General features: G+C 38.7%; 1 protein-coding gene across 1 annotated transcript in view; it reads left to right on the forward strand.

Moving 5' to 3' along the window:
- The first annotated feature begins 558 nt into the window (after window positions 1-558).
- The window catches only part of LOC133648188 (F-box and WD repeat domain-containing 11-B), a 64,242-nt gene continuing 38,604 nt past the window's right edge, over window positions 559-26,196 (forward strand). The window contains exons 1-2 of the mRNA XM_062044015.1: window positions 559-709; window positions 25,462-25,527. Coding sequence (XP_061899999.1) covers window positions 671-709; window positions 25,462-25,527 — 105 coding nt within the window. The 5' untranslated portion in view covers window positions 559-670. The remainder of the gene's footprint in view (window positions 710-25,461; window positions 25,528-26,196) is intronic.

The raw sequence follows: 26,196 nt of genomic DNA on the forward strand, positions 1-26,196 counted from the left end.
TGTTATCCTAATCGCTAAATCCGATGAAATCTTATACGTCTAGTCTCTTACGTGAATGAGCTAAATAATATTATTTGATATTTTACAGGTAATGTGTTAATAATTTCACACACAAGTCACTCCTGAGTATAAGTCGCACCCCCGGCCAAACTATGAAAACAAACTGCGACTTATAGTCCGAAAAATACGGTAAGTTGGTCACATATGGAGGTAATTACATCTTTTTTTCATCACACATTACCATAAATTGTAATATTCAAAGAGTTATTTTGTTGAGTAAACAAACAGAAATTGAAAAAAGTTACACATTACATTTAAAAAATGACGATGACTGAGTGTGCCTTAGCATGTTCCTCTTCAGGATAGCAACAGCATCTTTAGCAAGGGCCCTTTTGTTTAGGGGAGTCAACGGGGAAAGCCTTAGTAGCCGGGATAGCCAATCGGCAACCTGCAAAATCGCCAAACCACGCCCATTAGAGTGACACCACCCAATCGACATCCTGCCTCCACGCATGGGCGTTTCCATCCCCCCGCCCCCCGCCCTCCCGCTCACAGCGTCCTACCCAATGCTGTGTGCTCGAGCAAAGCGAATGACGTCTCTGCATTTGCGGGCCGCCGACGCAGGGCTGGGTTTCCATTTTCAGAGCGAGTTTCGGGGGGGATCGTCAACATGGAGCCGGAGATGGAGGACAAAACGTTGGATCTAATGGTAAGATCCGTTTCACCGCGGCGTTTGGGACTGACGGGAGTGTCCCCCTGGACGCGGATATGCGGGGCGGGGAGGGAAAGCTTAGACGCCGAGTCGAAGGGTTTAGAGCGAAGCGGTTTATCCGGGGAGGTGGAGGAGAAAAAGGGGGACCAGGAATCGAAGGGAGGGCCTGAAATCATCGATACCCTTTCAAGAATCCGACATATAATCATTGTTATGATTAAAAATGTCGTGCTGTTATTGCCGGGTGGCTGTGAACTCCATAACGATGAAGCTAACGCCGGCGCGTAGCTTTGTCTGCGGCGGATTCGTGCGGTTGTCGAGCCGAAGAGCAGCGGATGTTTCTCGGCGTAGCGATCACTGCGGTGACGCTGCGCCACTCCAGCTTGGGCCCTGTCTGGCTGGTTAGCCTTCCTGCTAAGGGACGACCGACCACTTGGAATTCACGCTTATGTTGACATATTAGCCGTGTGCTGGGGGTAACCTGACGGTACAATATGTGCGGGGACGCCGACTACCGCCGCGGGCGACGTGGAATGTCGCTAAAACGGCCACAGTGCGAGATATGAGTGTTTATATTTGTGAAGTGCGTAGAAGGAAGTGCACTTGCCTTTTCATTCATCTAGCATTAGCGGGCTAGCCGCCGAGCTAGCACGTTAGCTCCCCCTTAACATTCCTTTCCGTATCGAAATAGACATTTAGTCGTGACAGCTCGGTGCCAAACACCGCCTTCAAACGGACACTCGATATAGTTAGTTGTTCATTTGTTGCTAAATAGTCATTTTGTATTTACGTCTAAAATCATTAGCTGCCGTCAAAAAAGTTAGCAAGCTAAAGTGTCGTTAGCATGTGGAAAAGCCTTATTTTGTAACGCGTCATGTTGTATCAATATATGTCTTTTTTTTTTATAGGTAAAACACAACTAGAGTAGGGGAAAAAAGCACTAAGACCTAGGCATGATGACTATTTTGTAAAGTTTAATAGAGCGGTCCAGCAGCGCTTCATACATTTATCAGCGTCACCTCAAATGACTTTACACACTTTATATTTCTGGGTAGCTAAAAGTTCAATTATTGCACATTGTGTTTTAAAACAAATTGAACTATTTGAAGATAAAGATGCAACGTACGTTCTGCCTTTGTGTATTACCGTCAGATAAGATTAGTTACTGTATTTTTTGGAGTATAAGTCGCACCAGCCGAAAATGCATAATAAAGAAGGAAAAAAACATATATAAGTCGCACTGGGGAAATGTATTTGATAAAAGCCAACACCAAGGATATACATTTTAAAGGCAATTTAAAATAAATAAAGAATAGTGAACAACAGGCTGAATAAGTGTACGTTATATGAGGCGTAAATAACCAACTGAGAACGTGCCTGGTATGTTAACGTAACATATTATGGTAAGAGTCATTCAAATAACTATAACATATAAAACATGCTATACGTTTACCAAACAATCTGTCACTCCTAATCGCTAAATCCCATGAAATCTTATACGTCTAGTCACTTACGTGAATGAGCTAAATAATATTATTTGATATTTTACAGTAATGTGTTAATCATTTCACACACAAGTCGCACCTCCGGCCAAACTATGAAAAAAACTGCGATTTATAGTCTGAAAAATACGGTATGTATCAACTAATCGTGAAACTACTTATATATTTATTTATTTACAGACAGACAAGTTTTGTATTTTGTTATTGTTTCTTTTGTTAAAATCAGAGTCCGTTCTGCAAAAAAGGTCATCCCTAAAAGCACACAGCTTATGGACATAATAAATAATGTAAATAATTCAATGTACCGTATTTTTCTGACTATAAGTATCAGTTTTTTTCATAGTTTGGCCGGGGGTGCGACTTATACTCGGGAGCGACGTATGTGTGAAATTATTAACACATTACCGTAAAATATCAATAGCATTAGCGGGCTAGCAGCGGAGCTAGCACGTTAGCTCCCCTTAACATTCCCTTCTGTATCGAAATAGACATTTAGTTGTGACAGCTCAGTGCCAAACACCGCCTTCAAACGGACACTCGATATAGTTAGTTGTTCATTTGTTGCTAAATAGTCATTTTGTATTTACGTCTAAAATCATTAGCTGCCGTCAAAAAAGTTGGCAAGCTAAAGTGTCGTTAGCATGTGAAAAAGCCTTATTTTGTAACAATTGAACTAATCCAACACGCGTCATGTTGTATCAATATGTGTTTTTTTTTTGTTTGAAGTTAAACACAACTAGAGTAGGGAAAAAAAGCACTAAGACCTAGGCATGATGACTATTTTGTAAAGTTTAATAGAGCGGTCCAGCAGCGCTTCATACATTTATCAGCGTCACCTCAAATGACTTCACACACTTTATATTTCTGGGTAGCTAAAAGTTCAATTATTGCACATTGTGTTTTAAAACAAATTGAACTATTTGAAGATAAAGATGCAACGTACGTTCTGCCTTGTGTATTACCGTCAGATAAGATTAGTTACTGTATTTTTTGGAGTATAAGTCGCACCAGCCGAAAATGCATAATAAAGAAGGAAAAAAACATATATAAGTCGCACTGGGGAAATGTATTTGATAAAAGCCAACACCAAGAATAGACATTTGAAAGGCAATTTAAAATAAATTAAGAGTAGTGAACAACAGGCTGAATAAGTGTACGTTATATGAGGCGTAAATAACCAACTGAGAACGTGCTTGGTATGTTAACGTAACATATTATGGTAAGAGTCATTCAAATAACTATAACATATAGAACATGCTATACGTTTACCAAACAATCTGTCACTCCTAATCGCTAAATCCCAAGAAATCTTATACGTCTAGTCTCTTACGTGAATGAGCTAAATAATATTATTTGATATTTTACGCTAATGTGTTAATAATTTCACACATAAGTCGCACCCATAAAACTGCGATTTATAGTCTGAAAAGCACGGTATGTATCAACTAATCGTGAAACTACTTATATATTTATTTATTTACAGACAGACAAGTTTTGTATTTCGTTATTGTTTCTTTTGTTAATTTCAAAGTCCTTTCTGCAAAAAAGGTCATCCCTAAAAGCACACAGCTTATGGACATAATAAATAATGTAAATACTTCAATGTACCGTATTTTTCTGTCTATAAGTAGCAGTTTTTTTCATAGCTTGGCCGGGGGTGCGACTTATACTCAGGACCGACTTATGTGTGAAATTATTAACACATTACCGTAAAATATCAATAGCATTAGCGGGCTAGCAGCGGAGCTAACACGGTAGCTCCCTCTAACATTCCTTTCTGTATCGAAATAGACATTTAGTTGTGACAGCTCGGTGCCAAACACCGCCTTCAAACAGACACTTGATATAGTTAGTTGTTCATTTGTTGCTAAATAGTCATTTTGTATTTACGTCTAAAACCATTAGCTGCCGTCAAAAAAGTTGGCAAGCTAAAGTGTCGTTAGCATGTGAAAAAGCCTTATTTTGTAACAATTGAACTAATCCAACACGCGTCATGTTGTATCAATATGTGGGTTTTTTTTGTTTAAAGTAAAACACAACTAGAGTAGGAAAAAAAAGCACTAAGACCTAGGCATGATGACTATTTTGTAAAGTTTAATAGAGCGGTCCAGTAGCGCTTCATACATTTATCAGCGTCACCTCAAATGACTTTACACACTTTATATTTCTGAGTAGCTAAAAGTTCAATTATTGCACATTGTGTTTTAAAACAAATTGAACTATATGAAGAGAACAATGCAATATACGTTCTGCCTTTGTGTACAGCTCTGGTAATGGCTACATTCGCACCCACCTGCACAAATGTACTTCAAAAGGTAACAATCCAAATAAATATGACTTCTTTGTTTGTTTACTCGGGCATGCATATATAATATGCATTAGTTTGACCATTTAAAATCAACGATAATAAAAAGGAGATGCTTGGAAATAGCATAAAAATGCCCCAAAAACTTGGAAAAACGCGATTCATAGCGTTACTTTTTGGTGTAACCATCATGAGCGTTCTGTTCAGGTATATTTCTTTTATATTTTGATAAATAATCATAATTATGTATTACTAAATTTAAATAGGTATTGATCAATCTTTAAGCTGTGTGTATTTGATTTCAGTTTGCTTTTGACATCTTATTTAGAATTGTAGTTGAAACTTTTACAACCTTGTGTTGCGCTCATGATGGCGTAACCAAACTAGATTTCATTATTGATCTTATTTTGAATATTTGTTCCCTTTTTTACATTTAGTATATTTAAATATTCATTTATAAACATTGGATACATTTCAAATATCAATAAAATGCAATTGCCTTCATCTTATAGGGTAAAGTTTAGTTACACCAAGTCATGAGCGTAACACTAAGCTTCATCACTTTGACTTGTAATTGGAGATGTCCGATAATATCGGCCGGCCGATAAATGCTTTAAAATGTAATATCGGAAATTATCGGTATCGGTTTTTTTATTATCGGTATCGTTTTTTTTTTTGTTTTTTTTTTTTTATTAAATCAACATAAAAAACACAAGATACACTTACAATTAGTGCACCAACCCAAAAAACCTCCCTCCCCCATTTACACTCATTCACACAAAAGGGTTGTTTCCTTCTGTTATTAATATTGTGGTTCCTACATTATATATCAATATATATCGATACAGTCTGCAAGGGATACAGTCCGTAAGCACACATGATTGTGCGTGCTGCTGCTCCACTAATAGTACTAACCTTTAACAGTTAATTTTACTAATTTTCATTAATTACTAGTTTCTATGTAACTGATTTTATATTGTTTTGCTTTCTTTTTTATTCAAGAAAATGTTTTAATGTATTTATCTTATTTTATTGTATTAATTTAAAAAAAAGGACCTTATCTTCACCATACCTGGTTGTCCAAATTAGGCATAATAATGTGTTAATTCCACAACTGTATATATCGGTATCGGTTGATATCGGTATCGGTAATTAAAGAGTTGGACAATATCGGATATCGGCAAAAAGCCATTATCGGACATCCCTACTTGTAATATCTCTAATTCTGGTGGTGTTTTATGCTTTTTTCTTTTTGGAACATGTACTATACATATAATACAATAAAGTCAGTATAAAATTATGTGTCTAGCAATACTTTAATTTTGCCTTTGAAAGTAACACTCCAATGTCCATTAGTGGAGCTGTACACCTGTGTATTACCGTCAGATAAGATTAGTTCTGTATCAACTAATCGTGAAACTACTTCTACTGTATATTTATTTATTTATTTATTTATTTACAGACAGCCATAGTTTTGTATTTCATTATTGTTTCTTTTGTTAATATCAGAGTCTGTTCTGCAAAAAAAGGTCATCCCTAGAAGCAAACAGCTTATGGACATAATAAATAATGTAAATAATTCAATGTATATACTCTGATGATTAACTTGTGTGATGACTGTATAATGCTGATAGTATATATTTGTACCATTAATTGTTTTAAGTGGACCCCGACTTAAACAAGTTGAAAAACTTATTCGGGTGTTACCATTTAGTGGTCAATTGTACGGAATGTGTACTGTGCTGTGCAATCTGCTAATAAAGTTTCAAAAAGACACGGACCCACAGTTAAAATATACATCCATCCATTTTCTACCGCTTGTCCCTTTCGAGGTCGCTGGGTGTGCTGGAGCCTATCTCAGCTGCATTCGGGCGGAAGGCGACGTACACCCTGGAATAATACACATCATCATATAATATACAAAATACAAAACATTTCGAAATCTACCCACCCATTTACAATTTCATTTATAAATTAAAAAAAACAATCATTAAATCAGGGGTCACCAACCTTTTTGAAACCAAGAGCTACTTCTTGGGTACTGATTAATGTGAAGGGCTACCAGTTCGATACACACTTAAATAAATTGCCAGAAATAGCCAATTTGCTCAATTTACCTTTAACTCTGTTATTATTAATAATTAATGACATTTACACTTAATCGAATGGTTTAAAAGAGGAGAAAACACAAAAAAAAAATGACAATTACATTTTGAAACAAAGTCTATCTTCAATTTCGACTCTTTAAAATTCAAAATTCAACCGAAAAAAAGAAGAGAAAAACTAGCTAATTCGAATCTTTTTGAAAAAATTTAAAACAATAATTTATGGAACATCATTAGTAATTTTTCCTGATTAACATTAATTTTAGAATTTTGATGACATGTTTTAAATAGGTTAAAATCCAATCTGCACTTTGTTAGAATATATAACAAATTGGAACAAGCTATATTTCTAACAAAGACAAATCATTATTTCTTCTAGATTTGCCAGAATAATTTTTTTGAATTTTAATCATAATAAGTTTGAAGAAATATTTCACAAATATTCTTCGTCGATAAAACAGAAGCTAAAATGAAGAAATAAATTAACATTTATTTATTATTCTTTACAATAAAAAAATAAATTTACTTGAACATTGGTTTAAATTGTCAGGAAAGAAGAGGAAGGAATTTAAAAGGTAAAAAGGTATATGTGTTTAAAAATCCTAAAATCATTTTTAAGGTTGTATTTTTTCTCTAAAATTGTCTTTCTGAAAGTTATAAGAAGCAAAGTAAAAAAAATAATGAATATATTTAAACAAGTGAAGACCAAGTCTTTAAAATATTTCCTTGGATTTTCAAATTCTATTTGAGTTTTGTCTCTCTTAGAATTAAAAATGTCGAGCAAAGCGAGACCAGCTTGCTAGTAAAAAAATAAAATTTAAAAAATAGAGGCAGCTCACTGGTAATTGCTGCTATTTGAGCTATTTTTAGAACAGGCCAGCGGGCGACTCATCTGGTCCTTACGGGCTACCTGGTGCCCGCGGGCACCACGTTGGTGACCCCTGCATTAAATCCACCAAATCAGTCTCAATGTCCTGTTATTCAAATTTGGTTAAAAGGTTGCATCTTGAAGATCTGCAATAATCTCATTATGCGACTAATGTGAATTCCTCAACCATCAGGGGTGTGTGTTAAAAGTACTAAGCATAACGTTGCAATATATTTAGCTTAAAACCCTTTTTAAAAATGTTTAAAGAATGTGATTCTTTTATTTAAAATGATTTCACAGCATATGCCTGGATTATTTTACACCCAATTTCATTACGATTCCTGCAGACAATTAATATTTTGAACTGATTTTGACCCCTGCCAGGTTATTTCTTTCATTTTTCTGCACCCACAGCAGAACAATAGGCAGGGGTCCCCTTCAAATGAAGATAATTGACGGAGCAATCACGCTGACCCCCCCCCTAACTCCTCTGCACATCCCCTCCTGGTTGCCGTCTCGTAATGCTTCTGTGTGTATCTGTCAGTATTTGTGTGAAGGAGTGTGTGTTCCTGCGCTCACTGTGCAATGTGTGTGTAGCTCTAATACTGGTTTCCCCCCCCTTCACTATTCCCTCTCCCCCTGAATCACTCCCTGCTCTTCTTTCCTCACCTTTTGATGGACACACGCTCACAAACCTCTGATTCCCAACTAAACATCATTTATTTATTCATCCATCACTTCTTCTACTCCACACAAACTCCTGACAAATTGCATCCACGCGTGCATTTATTGATCCATCCATCAATCGTTTCCTCCTTCCATTTTCCCTCATCGTCACCTCCCGCCCGTCTCTTTTCCTTTACTCCACATCCCTCTATCTTTCTGGCTCTTCCTTCCCTCACCCTGTCCACTTGGTTGTCCTCCCTCCCTCTCTCTCTCACACAGTGCTCTGTGCCTCGCTCTCTCTGGCTGGGCTGCTCCTCGGTGGCCGAGAGTTTATGTGCACTCAGGTGCCTGCAGAGCATCCCCTCCACCCGGGCTCACAACCAGGTTCTGCCTCTCTCCTCTTAATTCTGCTGCTCCTCCTCTACCTAAACACCCCTCCCGCCCCCCTTGCCATCTCCTTAACTTTCACTTTTCCTTTGCCCACTCGACATGAGTTGTCAAGCATTCATGTAACTATACCCTCTAAACCTCCTCACCTAATGGTGTCTGTTCCTCCTCCTTTAAAGCACACTGCTCTCAGGTCCCAGGGATATAGCATCCTAAAATACAGTACAGGCCAAAAGTTTGGACACACCTTCTCCTCATTTAATTCTTTATTTTCATGACTATTTACCAGGGATGTAACGGTATGTGTATTTGTATTGAACCGTTTCGGTTCAGTTCAGAGGTGTACCGAACGAGTTTCCACACGGACATATTAAGTAGCGTACCGCACGTTGTGTAAGCCAGTGTTTTTCAACCACTGTGCCGTGGGAGATTATCTAATTTCACCTATTTGGGTTAAAAATATTTTTTGCAAACCAGTAATTATAGTCTGCAAATTATGTGTTGTTGTTGAGTGTCGGTGCTGTCAAGAGCTCGGCAGCATAACCATGTAATACTCTTCCATATCAGTAGGTGGCAGCCGGTAGCTAATTGCTTTGTAGGTGTCGGAAACAGCGGGAGGCAGCGTGCAGGTAAAAAGGTGTCTAATGCTTAAACCAAAAATAAACAAAAGGTGAGCGCCCCTAAGAAAAGGCAGTGAAACTTAGGGAAGGCTTTGCAGAACGAAATTGGCTACAAAGTAAACAAAAACAGAATGCTGGACAACAGCAAAGACTTACTGCGGAGCAAAGACAGCATCCGAATGTACATCCGAACATGACATAACAATGTCCACACAAAGAAGGATAAAAACAACTGAAATATTCTTGATCGCTAAAACAAAGTAGATGCGGGTAATATCGCTCAAAGGAAGACATGAAACTGCTGCAAGAAAATACCAAAAAAAGGGAGAAAAAGGCCACCAAAATAGGAGCGCAAGACAAGAACTAAAACACTACACACAGGAAAACATAAAAAACTCCAAATAAGTCATGGCGTGATGTGACAGGTGGTGACAGTACACCTAATTTGAGACAAGAGCTATAGTGATGCATGCTTGGTTATGGTTTAAATTCATATCCAACAACTGCGACGACTTTTTACTGTCAACTGAGTTTAGTTTTTTTATGATTTCTGCTGGTGGTGTGCCTCCAGATTTTTTCAACGCAAAAAATGTGCCTTGGCTCAAAAAAGGTTGAAAAACACTGGTGTAAGCAATGCACACCGAGGCACAACACACTCCATGCTCGCAACGACCGGGCTACCACAACATGTAAAAGCCAGAGCTGGAAGACCCTCCTGCCTCGTTAAGATCTCCCGTTTGGGAACACTTCGGTGCGATACAACAATGGAGGACGGAGGTTTGCCGACATTGTTCAGCAGCAGCAGGTATGCTTCTGACAACACGTCAAACATGCTAACCCATTTGAAGCGTCACCACCGCATTCAAGCAGCCTCTCCTCGGCGAGTCAGGCAGGGCTAAAGCATCAGTGTTTCCCATAAACGGCCAAGATACCTGTGGTGGTGGGGGCGTAGCTATGGGCGTGGTCACCATGACATCATCGAGTAATTTGCATAATTTACTACAATGATATGATTTTCTCTAAAAAGGCTCAAAAAATGTATACTTACTAATTAATAATAACAGTTTTGTTTTAAACCTCCGTCCATCCATCCATTTTACAATATAATTACAACACTTTATGTACATATTTATATACAGAATTGAACAATAAGTTATTCACTGAAATATATTTATTAATTGTGGTTCTTACAAAAAATATATCTTATAAAATATAGAAGCTAAAATGTCTCTTAAAGCTAAGCCCCTTTAATTAGTGCATACTAAATAATTTAAATTTAGCCTACTACTACAACCATATTATTTACCAGCAACATAAAGTGAAACAGAGGCAGAGGTGTCCTGCCACAGTCAGTAACAAATAAACAGAAAACAGTAGTGGTCAAATACAAATAAGGCAACAAGAGAAGTATCCTACACTTCTCTTTTGTAAAGTAAATCTGAACAGCCTATATGGGCATCTACATCAACTATATGATTTGCCTGAAAGGCTGGACAGTACAAAATAAAAAAAATAAAAAATCTATTTGTGGCGGACATAATTCTTTCATTGCGGGCCGCCACAAATAAATGAATGTGTGGGAAACACTGAACAAATGTTTTTATAGCAGCATATTTAAGTCCATATTGAAAACTATTCCTGCAGCAGTAAAGTTTAAATTTACATAGTGAAACCCAATATCTAAGTTACATTTAAACCAGTGTGGGTGGCACTGGGAGCAGGTGGGTAAAGTGTCTTGCCCAAGGACACAACGGCAGTGACTAGGATGGCGGAAGCGGGGATCGAACCTACAACCCTGAAGTTGCTGGCACGGCCGCTCTACCAACCGAACTATGCCGCCCACAATTACCAATATCTAAATATAATAAGTATCACCAATACTCCACTAATGGAGTATTGGTGCGTGCAAAACAGCAGCAGGTGGCTGTGGCCTGCGGGCCGCTTCTAATACTAATCAAATATCATCCCGGGGGCCATAGGTAATTAATTCAGTTAATTCGGGCTTTGAGTTGGACACCCCTGTTCTAGTTTCTTCAAAATAGCCACCCTTTGCTCTGATTACTGCTTTGCACACTCTTGGCATTCTCTCCATGAGCTTCAAGCACACCTGTGACCATTTCAGGTGACTGTCTCTTGAAGCTCATGAAGAGAATGCCAAGAGTGTGCAAAAAAAGTAATCAGAGCAAAGGGTGGCTATTTTGAAGGAACTAGAATATAAAACATGTTTTAAGTTATTTCACCTTTTTTTCTTAAGTACATAACATAGTTTTGATGCCTTCAGTGACAATCTACAATGTAAATAGTCATGAAAATAAAGAAAACATATTGAAGGAGAAGGTGTGTCCAAACGTTTGGCCTATACTGTATAACTGACCACTTTTTTGTAAACCCCAAGAATCACGTTAAGTCAAATATTTTTTTCATAGTTTAGACTGGACAAATTCAAGAAGCAGCCACCTCCATCCATCTGCCTGGAGGTTTGAGGGCCGAAGGGGGGAGGGTCTTTTTTTCAGGCCCTGGGAGACTACATGCTTGCTTGCTTGCCCGCCTGGCCATTCCTAGTCTGTGTGTTCCTTCTTCCCCCCTCTTCTCCTGCATGTCCATCAACACCAGCAAGCCCATCTTGGCTTTTTAACCCCCTCTGCTTGGGTATTGGTGACGGACATTTTTGTTTGTTTTGTGTGGATGTGTCAGGAGGGATGGGAATACATAAGATGTTTATGATTCCGATTAGGGCGTGCCAACATGGCTGAAAACTGTATCATGGTATATGTGTTTTATATTGGTCAAAAATCGATATTTTTTGTGACCTATGGAAAATATGGACCAGGAGAAAAGTATATTAAATGTCATAATAATGGTTATAATCCCCTCAGCTATCAAGGCAGAAAGGAAATATCAACACAACCATGAAAAACACTCTAAACATTCTAAAATCACAATAAACACCTAACAATAACCTCTTTAAATTATGGTGCACAAATGAGGAATATGTAAGAAATGCTTAATAAAGTGTTACAAAATAGTGCAAAGGTAGAAAATGTAAACATGGAGAAACAAGTTTACTGCCAGGGAGTTACGAGATTTTTGTAACATTTAATTTGGTCTGCTATTCGTATTTAAGTATGGGAATGTATTTATGGTATGCAGAAATTGTTTAAATATGACTGGACCAAAAAAACAATAAAAACTGCCATGCAGTTGAGGTGACTTTTTCTGTTTTAGCGACAATTTATTTTCTCTGTGCAGCACTCATTTTTACTTTCGCTTGTCACTCAGTGCAGAGAATCAGCAGGGAGACAGCAAGATGGCACAACCAAACTTATAGTTGGTACAGCTACACGATTGGCTGTTTGGTGTGTCCCTCCCATTGCCCAGTGATCATTTCCTGTTTTGCCAAGATCGCGAGTGCCTGTGTTCATGCAACCAACCAATGCATAATTATTTCCAAAAAAATACATTATTATATACACTACCGTTCAAAAGTTTGGGGTCACATTAAAATGTCCTTATTTTTCAATGAAGATAACTTTAAACTAGTCTTAACTTTAAAGAAGTACACTTTATACATTGCTAATGTGGTAAATGACTATTCTAGCTGCAAATGTCTGCTTTTTGGTGCAATATCTACATAGGTGTATAGAGGCCCATTTCCAGCAACTATCACTCCAGTGTTCTAATGGTACAATGTGTTTGCTCATTGGCTCAGAAGGCTAATTGATGATTAGAAAACCCTTGTGCAATCATGTTCACACATCTGAAAAGAGTTTAGCTCGTTACAGAAGCTACAAAACTGACCTTCCTTTGAGCAGATTGAGTTTCTGGAGCATCACATTTGTGGGGTCAATTAAACGCTCAAAATGGCCAGAAAAAGAGAACTTTCATCTGAAACGCGACAGTCTATTCTTGTTCTTAGAAATGAAGGATATTCCACAAAATTGTTTGGGTGACCCCAAACTTTTGAACGGTAGTGTACGTGTATATATGTATGTATTTACAGTTGCAAGAAAAAGTATGTGAACCCTTTGGGGTTACTTGGATTTCTGCGTAAATTGGTGATAAAATGTCTTCTGCTCTTCATCAAAGTCACAACAATTAGACACACATAGTCTGCTTAAACTAATACCGCACAAAAAAATACAGGTTTTCATCTTTTTATTGAACATTCACAGTGCAGGGTGGAAAAAAGTATGTGTACCCTTGGATTTATTAACTGGTGGACCCTCCTTTGGCAGCAATAACCTCAACCAAACGTTTCCTGTAGTTGCAGATCACACCTGCACAACGGACAGGAGGAATTTTGGACCATTCCTCTTCACAAAACCGTTTCAGTGCAGCAATATTCTTGGGATGTCTGGTGTGAATCGCTCTCTTGAGGTCATGCCACAGCATCTCAATCGGGTTGAGGTCAGGACTCTGACTGGGCCACTCCAGAAAGCATATTTTCCTCTGTTGAAGCCATTCTGTTGTTGATTTGCTTCTATTCTTGGGGTTGTTGTCCTGTTGCACTACCCATCCTCTGTTGAACTTCAGTTGGCAAACAGATGGTCTTAAGTTTTCCTGCAAAATGTCTTGATAAACTTGGGGAAATCATTTTTCCATTGATGAAAGCAATCAGTACAGGCCCTAAGGCAGCAAAGCAGCCCCAAATCATGATGCCACCTCCACCACATTTCACAGTTGGGATGAGTTTTTGATGTTGTGGTGTGCTGTGCCTTTTTTCCCTCCACACATAGCGTTGTGTGTTCCTTCCAAACAACTCAATTTTGGTTTAATCTGTCCACAGAATATTTTGTCAGTAGTGCTGTGGAACATCCAGGTGCTCTTTTGCAAACTTCAAACGTACAGCAATGTTTTTTTTGGCCAGCAGCGGCTTCCTCCGTGGTGTCCTCCCATGAACTCCATTTTTGTTCAATGTTTTACGTATTGTAGATTTGTCAATAATGTTAGCATGTGCCAGAGATTTCTGTAAGTCTCTAGCTGACTGACACTCAAAGATTCGTCATCACCTCACTGAGAATTCTGCGCTGTGCTCTCACAGTCATCTGTACAGGTCGACCACGCCTAGGGAGAGTAGCAACGGTGCTGAACTTTCTCCATTTGTAGACAGTCGGCCTTACCGTGGACACATGGACGTCAAGGCTTTTAGAGATTTATGCAAGTTAACAATTCTTGATCAGAGATCTTCTGCAAGCTCTTTTGTGCGAGGCATGGTTCACATCAGGCAATGCTTGTTGAGAACAGCACACTTACCACAGGTGTGTGTTTTTTATAGGGCTGGTCAGCTTTACCCAACACACATGATCTCATCACATTGATTAGCCTCCATGTTGTCTGAGTCCTGGCTCCAATCAGTTCTTGGAGAAGTCGTTAGCCGAGGGGTTCACATACTTTTTCAGCCCTGCACTGTGAATGTTTACATGTTGTGTTCAATAAAAAGATGAAAACCTATACTTCTTTGTGCGGTATCAGTTTAAGCCATACTTGCCAACATTGAGACCTCTGTTACCGGGAGGTGGGGGGCGTGGGGTGTGGTTGGGGGCGTAGTTAAGGGTGTGGTTAATAGGGCAGTATATTTACAGCTAGAATTCACCAACTCAAATATTCCATATATATATATATATATACACCGTAATTTCCGGACTATAAGCCGCTACTTTTTCCCCTCGTTCTGGTCCCTGCGGCTTATACAAGGGTGCGGCTTATTTACGGCCTGTTCTTCTCCGACACCGACGAAGAGGATTTCGGTGGTTTTAGTACGCCGGAGGAAGACGATGACACAATGATTAAAGACTGACTTTTCATATACCGGTAGGCTGGTTATTTTGATAACGTACAGGCGAGCACTTTGTATTACTTTGCACCGTTGTATTATTTGTACTCTGCACGAATGCTGTTCGCCATGTCAAAGATGTGAAAGTTTGATTGAATGATTGTAAGATTTATTGTTAATAAATGGGACGCTTTGCGTTCCCAAACAGTCATCTCTGTCCCGACAATCCCCTCCGTGGTAGCAGGAACCCCTATATACTACGCTAATTACACCTCAAAACCCTGCGGCTTATAGTCTGGTGCGGCTTATATATGGAGCAATCTGTATTTTCCCCTAAATTTAGCTGGTGCGGCTTATAGTCAGGTGCGGCTTATAGTCCGGAAATTACGGTATACATATATATATATATATATATATATATATATATATATATATATATATACACTACCGTTCAAAAGTTTGGGGTCACATTGAATTGTCCTTATTTTTGAAGGAAAAGCACTGTACTTTTCAATGAAGATAACTTTAAACTAGTCTTAACTTTAAAGAAATACACTCTATACATTGCTAATGTGGTAAATGACTATTCTAGCTGCAAATGTCTGCTTTTTGGTGCAATATCTACATAGGTGTATAGAGGCCCATTTCCAGCAACTATCACTCCAGTGTTCTAATGGTACAATGTGTTTGCTCATCGGCTCAGAAGGCTAATTGATGATTAGAAAACCCTTGTGCAATCATGTTCACACATCTGGAAACAGTTTAGCTCGTTACAGAAGCTACAAAACTGACCTTCCTTTGAGCAAATTGAGTTTCTGGAGCATCACATTTGTGGGGTCAATTAAACGCTCAAAATGGCCAGAAAAAGACAACTTTCATCTGAAACTCGACAGTCTATTCTTGTTCTTAGAAATGAAGGCTATTCCACAAAATTGTTTGGGTGACCCCAAACTTTTGAACGGTAGTGTTTATATATTTATTTTATTATACATATAAATAAAATAAATACTTGAATTTCAGTGTCCCGGAGGCTATCCAGTAGATGGCAGTATTGTCCTGTTTAACTTCTCCGTTCATGACTGAGTATATCATTTCGGCCACCGTGTTCAATGGAGAAGTCTGTTCTACAAAATGTAGAACCTTCGAACTGTCCTGGATGAACTGAAAATCTTGTTTCCACTCGTTTTGGAACTTGCAAGCGTATATCTTCATCTTGCTCGTCGACGGCGTCGCCATGTCTGTAACTTCCTCGTTCTTCTGCTTCGTCTCCTTGTTGTGTGCGCAGTTGTGCACTCTACTCTCTAAAAGCCGTAGATGTTATGACGTCATTGGGCAGGCAAGCTGTTTATATTGTGAGAAAGCGGACGGGAGAACAGGCTGTCCCCACTCAGGTCCGCATTGAGCTGGAGGGGGCGTGGCCTCCAGCTCCGGCTGAATACCGGGAGTTTGTCGGGAGAAAATTTCTGCCGGGAAGGCGCTGAATACCGGGAGTCTCCCGGTAAAACCGGGAGGGTTGGCAAGTATGGTTTAAGCAGACTGTGTTTGTCGAAGATCAAAACACATTTTATGATCAATTTATGCAGAAATCCAATCTCATAGGACATACTTTTTCTTGCAACTGTACACACACACAAGCACTGTCAAGTGATATTTTTGTCCAATCAGATTAATCACACTCTAAATCTGTGATGAATCATGATAATAACAGTTTATTTGCCTGCATAAATAACATTTGCTGAAGAAAATACCCCAAGATTAGGGTACAAATGCAATTTGGTAGCGAGAATGTCCCACAGGAACATTTTTTTCAACGTTTTACTGAGCTGCAAGTCATTGATTTGCTCAAAGCTTGGTGACAATAAGTACAGGAAGAATTCATTGGACATTTTGAAAAAGTTTGCAGTAATCCTGCAAACAAGGTAGTTACTAATCCATAATATAGTAAGCGCACTCATAAACAACTTGACATTGTGCTCTATTTACTCTTCTTTAGTTTAAACGGTTGTGGAAAGAAACATTTGTTTACTTTTTTCAGATGACAATGCTGATCTCTTTTTTTGGTACAATGCGACCCCAGCTTGTTGTGATTACTTACAGATGGCCAACGTTTTCCAAGAAGCAAAATAAACTCACAATCAGTCCGTAGCTGCGTCTTTATGCTCTTGTTTATGGCATACAGTTGGTTTATCCTTGTTGTAATCGTGCCTCTCCAAGGTATTGTACGGCAGATCAGCTGTGGTGATGTGAATAACATCTTCATGCACGACTTGGTCTTCACAGATGTTAGGTTTCCTGCATGTCGTTTAGTAAAGGCTCAAATTAACAGTGGTACTTTGGTTGACAACTTTTACTCTGTAAACTTTGCCAATGTAGCATTCTCTGTTTGTTGTGGATGTAGCTATCAGCGCTGGTCACTGCTCGCGGAGAATAGTGACTGCCTGCTTGCTTTTACCCCAGAGTTTCCAAGACACAAAAAAAAGTTTCCATTATCACTGGGAAAAGTTTACTTCCTTGGATGCGTGTTTCGCTTTAAGATGGTATTTTAAACTTGATTTGTGCCGATGATAAAAACCTTTGTCGCTGCAATGCCAACAAGTTACCTTAGTTTTATCCAAAGTTATGTTCTGAAGCAAAATGGGACGCCCCTCCTCGCAATTACAGACCGTGTAACAAATGCCTGCATCTTCTGGGTTCGGCCTTAATCAGCTCAGACCTACCTGTAAGTGATTCATCTTTATTCATATTTGATAACGCTGTATTTTATTTTATTGTTAACCCTGACACGTGTGTGTGTGTGTGTGTATTAATATACATATATATATATATATATATATATATATATATATATATATATACTCATCAAAAACACATTTTTATTGATATTGATTACGTGTCTATCACGATATATACATTTGTGTTCAAAATAATAGCAGTCCCACATCACTAGCAAGATAAACCACTGTTTTTGTTAGAATTTCAACTTCTACACTGCAAGTAAGTTTCTACAAGGTTTAGTAAAGGTATAGAAAACCAAAAGACCCAACGGGCATGATGTGCATGCTGCTGATTCTGTGAAACTGAATCATTTACTGAAAGGAGCGTGTTCAAAAAAAATAGCAGTGCTGCGTTCCATAAGTGACATCATTGATTATGTGTAAAAAAAATATGTTAAACGAGTGGCCCTTATTTTAGGATCCAGGCAACTGACGCTGCATATGCAGGCTGTGCATTTGTCCTTGGAAAAACAGAGTAAAATTAGTTGTTGAAGACATTGTTCAGAAGAAGAGCGTTCTTTGATTAAGAATTAATAAAAGAGGGGAAAACCTATAAAGAAGTGCAGAAAATGATAGACTGTTCAGCTAAAATGATATCAAACGCTTTAAAATGTCAGCCAAAACCAAAAAGGCAAGGCAGAAAAAGAAAAACGACTATTGGAATGAATCGGAGAATAACCAAAATGGCAAAGGCTCAGCCAATGATCAGCTCCAGGAGGATCAAAGAAGATCTAAGGTGGCCTGTGAGTACTGTAACAATCAAGCCAAGCTACCAGCAAGAAGCCCCCGCAAAGTCCCATTGTTAAAAAAAAGACGTGTGCTGAAGCGGTTACAATTTGCCAAAAAACACATTGACTGGCCTAAAAAGAAATGGCGTAATATTTGTGGACTGATGAGAGTAAGATTGTTCTTTTTGGGTCTAAGAGCCACAGACAGTTTGTCAGACGTCCTGCAAACACCGAATTCAAGCCCCAGTACACGGTGAAGACGGTGAAGCATGGTGGTGCAAGCATCATGATATGGGGATGTTACTCGTACTGTGGTGTTGGTCCTATTTATCGCATACCAGGGATCATGGATCAGTTTTAGTACATCAGAATACTGGAAGAAGTCATGTTGCCGTATGCTGAAGAGGAAATGCTCTTAAAATGGGTGTTTCAACAAAACAATGACCCCAAACACACCAGCAAGCGAGCAAAATCATGGTTCCAGACAAACAGAATTAAAGTAATGGAGTGGCCAGCACAATCCCCGAACCTTAATCCCATTGAAAACTTGTGGGCTGACATAAAAAATGCTGTTCATGAGGCAAAACCAAAAAATGCAGAGGAATTGTGGAACGTAGTACAATTGTCCCGGGCTGCAATACCTGTCGACTCCATGTGCCACAGATGTGAAGCAGTTACAGAAACCGTGGTTATGCAACTAAATTATAGTTAATAATTCTAAGGAAAGTTGAATCTGCAAGCCTTTCTTAGTTTATACAGTACATTTGAGTTTTGTAAAGAAAGATGTCAACACTGCTATTTTTTTGTTTTATATTTCTTGACTTTCTGTACAATATTGTCAAATTAAATTACCTTTTTCCAACTTTCTGGCTTTGAAATAGAATGTGCCGTGTCCCCAATGCATTTGTGTTCATTAAAATACAATTTATTTGAGGAATTTTGAGGTTTACTCACCTTTTTAAACACACTGCTATTATTATGAACATAACTGTATGTATATATATACACAGTATATTGATATCGTTTTATCAGCCTAGCCCTAGTATTTTTTTTATTTTGATGCAATATCTAATTTGCAAGTATTGCAAGTTGCCCTGTTGTCTGTCTTTCTCGTAAATAATTCTAATGTATGTGCTGCTGATCGGCGCCGTGCCTGGTGACGCCATGCGTGCCCACAGGTATCGATTGAGGGTTTGTTAACAAAGCTGCCAAATGATTCCTAGAAATCGAAATCCTGGGAGCCGGTTCTCAAGAAGAACCAGTTTTCGATTCCCATCCTTATGTGTCAGTGGTGAAGGCAGATCCATTTAATCGGAATTTTCTTTTGTACAGGTCGGTCTGAGCCGATAACACATTTTGCCGGATGTAATATTGTCCCACAAATGATTGTCGATAAAGGTTATTATTGTCGCCATTATTTTTTGACCAAATTAAGCACTAATGTAATCATACATAACGATATGTAACGATAATGCAAGTCACAATTTAAAAGGATATAAACAATTAATTCTCATTACTGTAGAAGTTTTTGTTTACCATTGCACTGTAATTGGATGGTAAATAACTCTGTTATCCTAAATAAATGAACAAACAAAAAAATAAAATGGACTCTTTTTTTGTAAGCAAAAATTTAACTTAAATAAGTATTTGGGCATTTTTCCCCCCCAATTGAAAAAAGTAGGTCGGGCGTTGTCTATCACGGCATTGTTGCTCGTTCATCCGTATTAATGGGCTTCTATTGCCCAACCGGTTTGAAGCTGAAACTTTATCACAACGCTACATTAGGCTTTGTAATCATATCTTTTCCTCTTAATTTTTGTTACTTTGCAGAACTTTTCACTCGCGAGTCGCGATTAGTTAGGGGATGTCCGTGAATCCTGTGTGTGTATGCCCGCGGTACCGCTGTCCGCCCACCTAGACAAAGATTGTGGATCACTGAAAAAAGCAATGTATGTAAAGTTATCAACTTCATTTTCATTTATCGTTTGATTAACTGACTTATTGACTATCGTGCTATGCCTACGTGCAGGTATTCACCACAGGGAATGGCTTAATTGTTGCTGTAGTTGTATCTTGAGTCATTTGGGACTGTGGTAACAACCAGAAGCATTGTTCTTTAACCGCAACTCGTTGTCTGTCTAAAGAAGAACAATGGGAAGAAGTGCTACATCCACATAGGCATTATTCTGCTTAGTATGGCTGAAGCAGGAGTTCAGAACAGCAACCAGACTTAACAGAGTGATTCCCCACTTTCTTTGAAAATGGTGTTTAAAAAAGAAAAACATAAATTCATTGGTTGACATTTTCTTCCACAGGCATTCAGGGACATTTTTTTAAAATTCCCATCTTGCACAAAAACAGGAAGCAAGTCTAACTTAAAGGGAAAATTCAGTTGTTTTGACTTGGAACTAAAACTTACAAATGATCAAAGGTCTTCATTCATTCTGTGAATACATATATTATTCCCATACAAGTCTTTATTGTAGTGCTGTCAAACGGTTATTAAAATAGAAATCCATTAATCACACAGCATATTTAGTCAATTACTTTTCTTGTATGACTTCAATTAACTTAAAAAAAGCCCCCAATATTTTGACACAAATGGGATTTTTTTTTGGTCAGAATGTCATAAACAAGCAACTTTTAAGTATTTTACTTAAATGGACTTCCTTTATTTGCTGAAATCATGGTAATAGTGTTAGCTGAAGTCCCCTCAGGGTGTATTGAAGGGAAATTTGCCTGCAAGCACACCAGTCGGAGTCTTTTCACTATAGGTTGCAACGGTTAATTGATTAAATCGATTTAGTCAATTAGGAAAAAAATACCTGGATTCATTTTCTGTTGCTTCGATTGAAACTATTAAAATGGATCAAATCTGGACCACATACTGAAACTTTAAATACGCACACCCGCTGCATTAGAGCAGTGAGTAGGGGCAAACACCGGAAATGTATTTTATTTCTTTATTAGTACTAATGCAAACATGTTCAAAGTGAAATTTTAATGTTGATGATTTATTAGAAAAAAAAGAATTACGGTTATGGGAAGCAGAAAAATGTGTTCTTAATTTAAACCATTTTCCCTAAAATACAGTCTTTATAATGTGTGTGTTATCCAACCAGTTGATTAATACAACAAGTTAATATCTTTTTTGATGACTAAAGTAATCAAATCCTGCAGCCATTCCTCATTCATCTCTGATCACTGACCGTAGGGCGTTTCATGTGACGTGTGTAAAAAAAACAATAATTTATATTTAACATTTTTTATTTCTGTTCTTTCCAGTCATTAGGGTAAAGGAGCATATGTGCTCAAAAAACCTGTGATTACTTAATGTTTTTACATGGTTTTTGTGATTGATCGCGTGTGTTAACGCAGTGTTTTTCAACTTTTTTTGAGCCAAGGCATATTTTTTTCATTTAAAAAAAAATACGGAGGCACACCCCCAGCAGAAAAGGGTAAAAAATGAAACTCCACCAGGTTGTCATGCCTTATTTTGAGATTGTTGTTTTTCCTGTGTGTAGTGCTTTAGTTCCTGTCTTGCGCTGTTAATTTGGTGACCCTTCCTGTTTTGTCGGTGTTCTCCTGTAGCAGCGTCACGCCTTCCTTTGAGTTCTATTGCCCGCACCTGCTTTGTTTTCGCAATCAAGACTATTTAAGTTGTTTGTACGCTATCCTTCTTTGTGGGGGCACTGTTGATTGTCATGTCATGTACGGATGTGCATTGTGGACGCCGTCCCCGCTCCACACGCTGTAAGTTTTTGCTGTTGTCCAGCATTTTGTTTTTGTTTACTTTGTAGCAAGTTCAGTTTTACTTTTGTTTTGCATAGCCATCCCTATGCTTCAGTGCCTTTTCCTAGCGGGACTTGCCGTTTGTTCATTTTTGGTTTAAGCGTTACATACCAAAAAAAGGTTGAAAAACACTGCACTAGACAATGGCACATTATTAAAATTATTGATTTGCAAAAAAATATTTTTTGGACCAATTAGGTGAAGTTGCATAATTTCCCACGGCACACCAGACAATATCTCACGGCACACTAGTGTGCCGCGGCACAGTGGTTGAAAAACACTGTGAACGTGTCAACTTTGATGGTCCTACTTTATTCTTGTATTTTTTCCTACACAGACATGCAGCTTTTGTAAACATTGTAATATCACTTAGCATAGAACATTAAAGAGGATCCATTAGGCAAAACCAAGGTGTTTTTGTGTTTTTGGGATCTGCATAAGTCCAAAACATTTAAGATCGAAACATGGAGGGATGGCGGATATATTAATAAAACAATCTTGCCTTCCTTCATACTTCCTCCAAAGAAGCAATTTGGAATTGGTCCAATTGGTTTTTCAATTGGTGATGTCAGCGAATATCTCCATATATGGTAAAGTTTTACCAGATGAGAACTGTGCGAGTCCGCAATTGTACTCCGATGCTGTAGTAGTCAATAAGATTTTTTTTTTTTCTCTACCCTCTTGTTGTAGGCCGGCAGGCTGGCTTGTACATGCTCATGCATCCTCCGCTGTTGCCATTTCTTACGGTCAGTAGATATGGAAGCGCTAATAACTGCAACATGACTGGCAGGGAGAAGACGCAGTCGAAGTGGAGGCACGTAAATAAGACCGCCCACAAAACGGCGCACCCTGAAGAAACTATCAGAAAGCGGCTTGAAGATGGTCTGTAAAACATCATCTATGCAAAATCTTGACCAAAGAATGGTGAACCATCATTACATGTTATGTAGACCACAAGGAAGTGTTTTAAAAGTAGAAAAAAATCATAATATGACCCCTTTTAAAGGCCTACTGAAAGCCACTACTAGCGACCACGCAGTCTGATAGTTTATATATCAATGATGAAATCTTAACATTGCAACACATGCCAATACGGCCGGGTTAACTTATAAAGTGACATTTTAAATTTCCCGCTAAACTTCCGGTTGAAAACGTCTATATATGATGACGTATGCGCGTGACGTCACTAGTTAAACGGAAGTATTGGTACCCCATTGAATCCAATACAAAAAAGCTCTGTTTTCAACTCAAAATTCCACAGTATTCTAGACATCTGTGTTGGTGAATCTTTTGCAATTTGTTTAATGAACAATGGAGACTGCAAAGAAGAAAGTTGTAGGTGAGATCGGTGTATTGGCGGCTGGCTGTAGCAACACAACCAGGAGGACTTTGACTTGGATAGCAGACGCGCTAGCCGACGCTAGCCGCCGACCGCACGGATGATCGGGTGAAGTCCTTCGTCCTTCCGTCGATCGCTGGAACGCAGGTGAGCACGGGTGTTGATGAGCAGATGAGGGCTGGCTGGCGTAGGTGCAGAGCTAAAGTTTTTAGCATAGCTCTGTCGAGGTTCCGTAGCTAAGTTAGCTTCAATGGCGTCGTTAGCAACAGCATTGCTAAGCTTCGCCAAGCTGGAAAGCATTAACCGTGTAGTTACATGTCCAGAGTTTGGTAGTATTGTTGATCTTCTGTGTATCCTTCCAGTCAGGGATTTATTTATTTTGTTTCTATCTGCATTTGAGCCCGATGCTATCACGTTTGCTCAGTAGCTAAAGAGCTTCGCCAATGTATTGTCGTGGAGATAAAAGTCACTGTGAATGTCCATTTCGCGTTCTCGACTCTCATTTTCAAGAGGATATAGTATCCGAGGTGGTTTAAAATACAAATCTGTGATCCACAATAGAAAAGGAGAAAGTGTGGAATGCAATGAACCCTTGTACCTAAGTTACGGTCAGAGCGAAAAAAGATACGTCCTGCACTGCACTCTAGTCCTTCACTCTCACTTTCCTCATCCACAAATCTTTCATCCTGGCTCAAATTAATGGGGTAATCGTCGCTTTCTCGGTCCGAATCTCTCTCGCTGCATTGTAAACAATGGGAAAATGTGAGGAGTCCTTCCTCCGGTGACGTCACGCTACTTCCGGTATAGGCAAGGCTTTTTTTTTATCAGCGACCAAAAGTTGCGACCTTTATCGTCGCCGTTCTCTACTAAATCCTTTCAGCAAAAATATGACAATATCGCGAAATGATCAAGTATGACACATAGAATGGCTCTGCTATCCCCGTTTAAATTTTAAAAAATCATTTCAGTAGGCCTTTAAGGTTGCTTATTGTTGAATGAGAGCACTGGAATCTTACCTCGCTAACATCTGAGTGTTTATTTTGTGATTTCGGGGTGTGAAGGGGCAGATTGCAACCTTCTCAGTACCATTCAGTTTTTAAATACAGTGACCTCAAGGCTAAATAACATTCATAGCAGAAAACAGGAAACCTTTGTGTGGACGTGTAATCCTCCATTGTACAATATTTTAGTCATTCAACTTGTCACAAAACAAAGCAAGCTTGTTTTTTTCCCCCATCTCATAACATTCCTTCTTCCAATTATATGTAGGAATGAAAATAGTCAGAGTGTTTGGTTTATCGGTTCTTTGATACTTTCAGAACAAAGAAATTAATTCCATTTGACGCAATTTAAACACTTCGGATCCTGGTTTGAAGTTTGGGTACGGCAGCTGTACATTGCACTTGCTCCATATGTAAAGTGCAGTAAACCTTTTCAATCTTTGATGTACATTGTTTTTACTAGCTATTTTTTGAACACCACTTCTTTTTCATAACATCGACCATTATCTGATTTTAATTTCAAACAAGCAGATGCCTTTACCATCCACGATGGTATGGTTTAATTTCCTGTTCTTATCCTGTCTTGTAGCTTGCATACCGGGCAAGAAATAATACATTTGTTGCACTGACCAGTTTTTTCTCCTCTGTGTGGGTGTGTGCGCGCGTGTGTGTGTGTGTACATGTGTACATGTGTTTGTGCACGCAAGCCTCAAAAAGTCATGACAGTTACCCTTCCTTTGCTGTTTTTGTGGCATTTTCTTTGTCCGGCGCTAACCACACCACCGTCCTGGCTCAACACAATGCCTTTTTAATAAACTCAGCGCAAAAAAGAAGAAAGTGACACATTTAAACTGCATATTTTGTCTTTGTTTGTGTCCTTTTTAAACAGAACACGTCAGGGATGGACTCGCAGAACCTAGATGACCTGTCGCCAAAGAAGAACACAGTTCTCAAGGTATGTTTGTTGTCAGTTGGTGGTGATCCGTTTATTTACCTGGTTTTTTCCATTTTGATTATGAGGCGATGCATTTTTTTAAAGGACTTTAAAGTTTTCATTCAGCTATAACCTGAGTAATGTCGAGTTTAAAGGCTCCTTTAATCAATGGATAAATTGACTTTGAATGACATGGCAAACAAATGTTGACTCGGGTTAAATCAGAAAATTATTCCTGTCAATGTGTCCAATCTCAAACCATCTGCTAAGTAGATGAGGTACTACATTTATTTCAGTATTCTACCTTAAATTTAAATGGGACCTATGATGATTTGATTCTACATTTACCACACGTCCTTGTGGTTTAGATAATACGCACTTGTTATTGCTTTGGTGTAATTCTTAAATACCGTAATTTCCGGACTATAAGCCGCTACTTTTTCCCCTCGTTCTGGTCCCTGCGGCTTATACAAGGGTGCGGCTTATACAACGGCCTGTTCTTCTCCGACACCGACGAAGAGGATTTCGGTGGTTTTAGTACGCAGGAGGAAGACGATGACACAATGATTAAAGACTGACTTTTCATATACCGGTAGGCTGGTTATTTTGATAACGTACAGGCGAGCACTTTGTATTAATTTGCACCGTTGTATTATTTGTACTCTGCACGAATGCTGTTCGCCATGTCAA

This window comes from Entelurus aequoreus, linkage group LG04 (assembly GCF_033978785.1).
Source record: "Entelurus aequoreus isolate RoL-2023_Sb linkage group LG04, RoL_Eaeq_v1.1, whole genome shotgun sequence".
In the NCBI taxonomy this organism is placed as follows: domain Eukaryota; kingdom Metazoa; phylum Chordata; class Actinopteri; order Syngnathiformes; family Syngnathidae; genus Entelurus; species Entelurus aequoreus.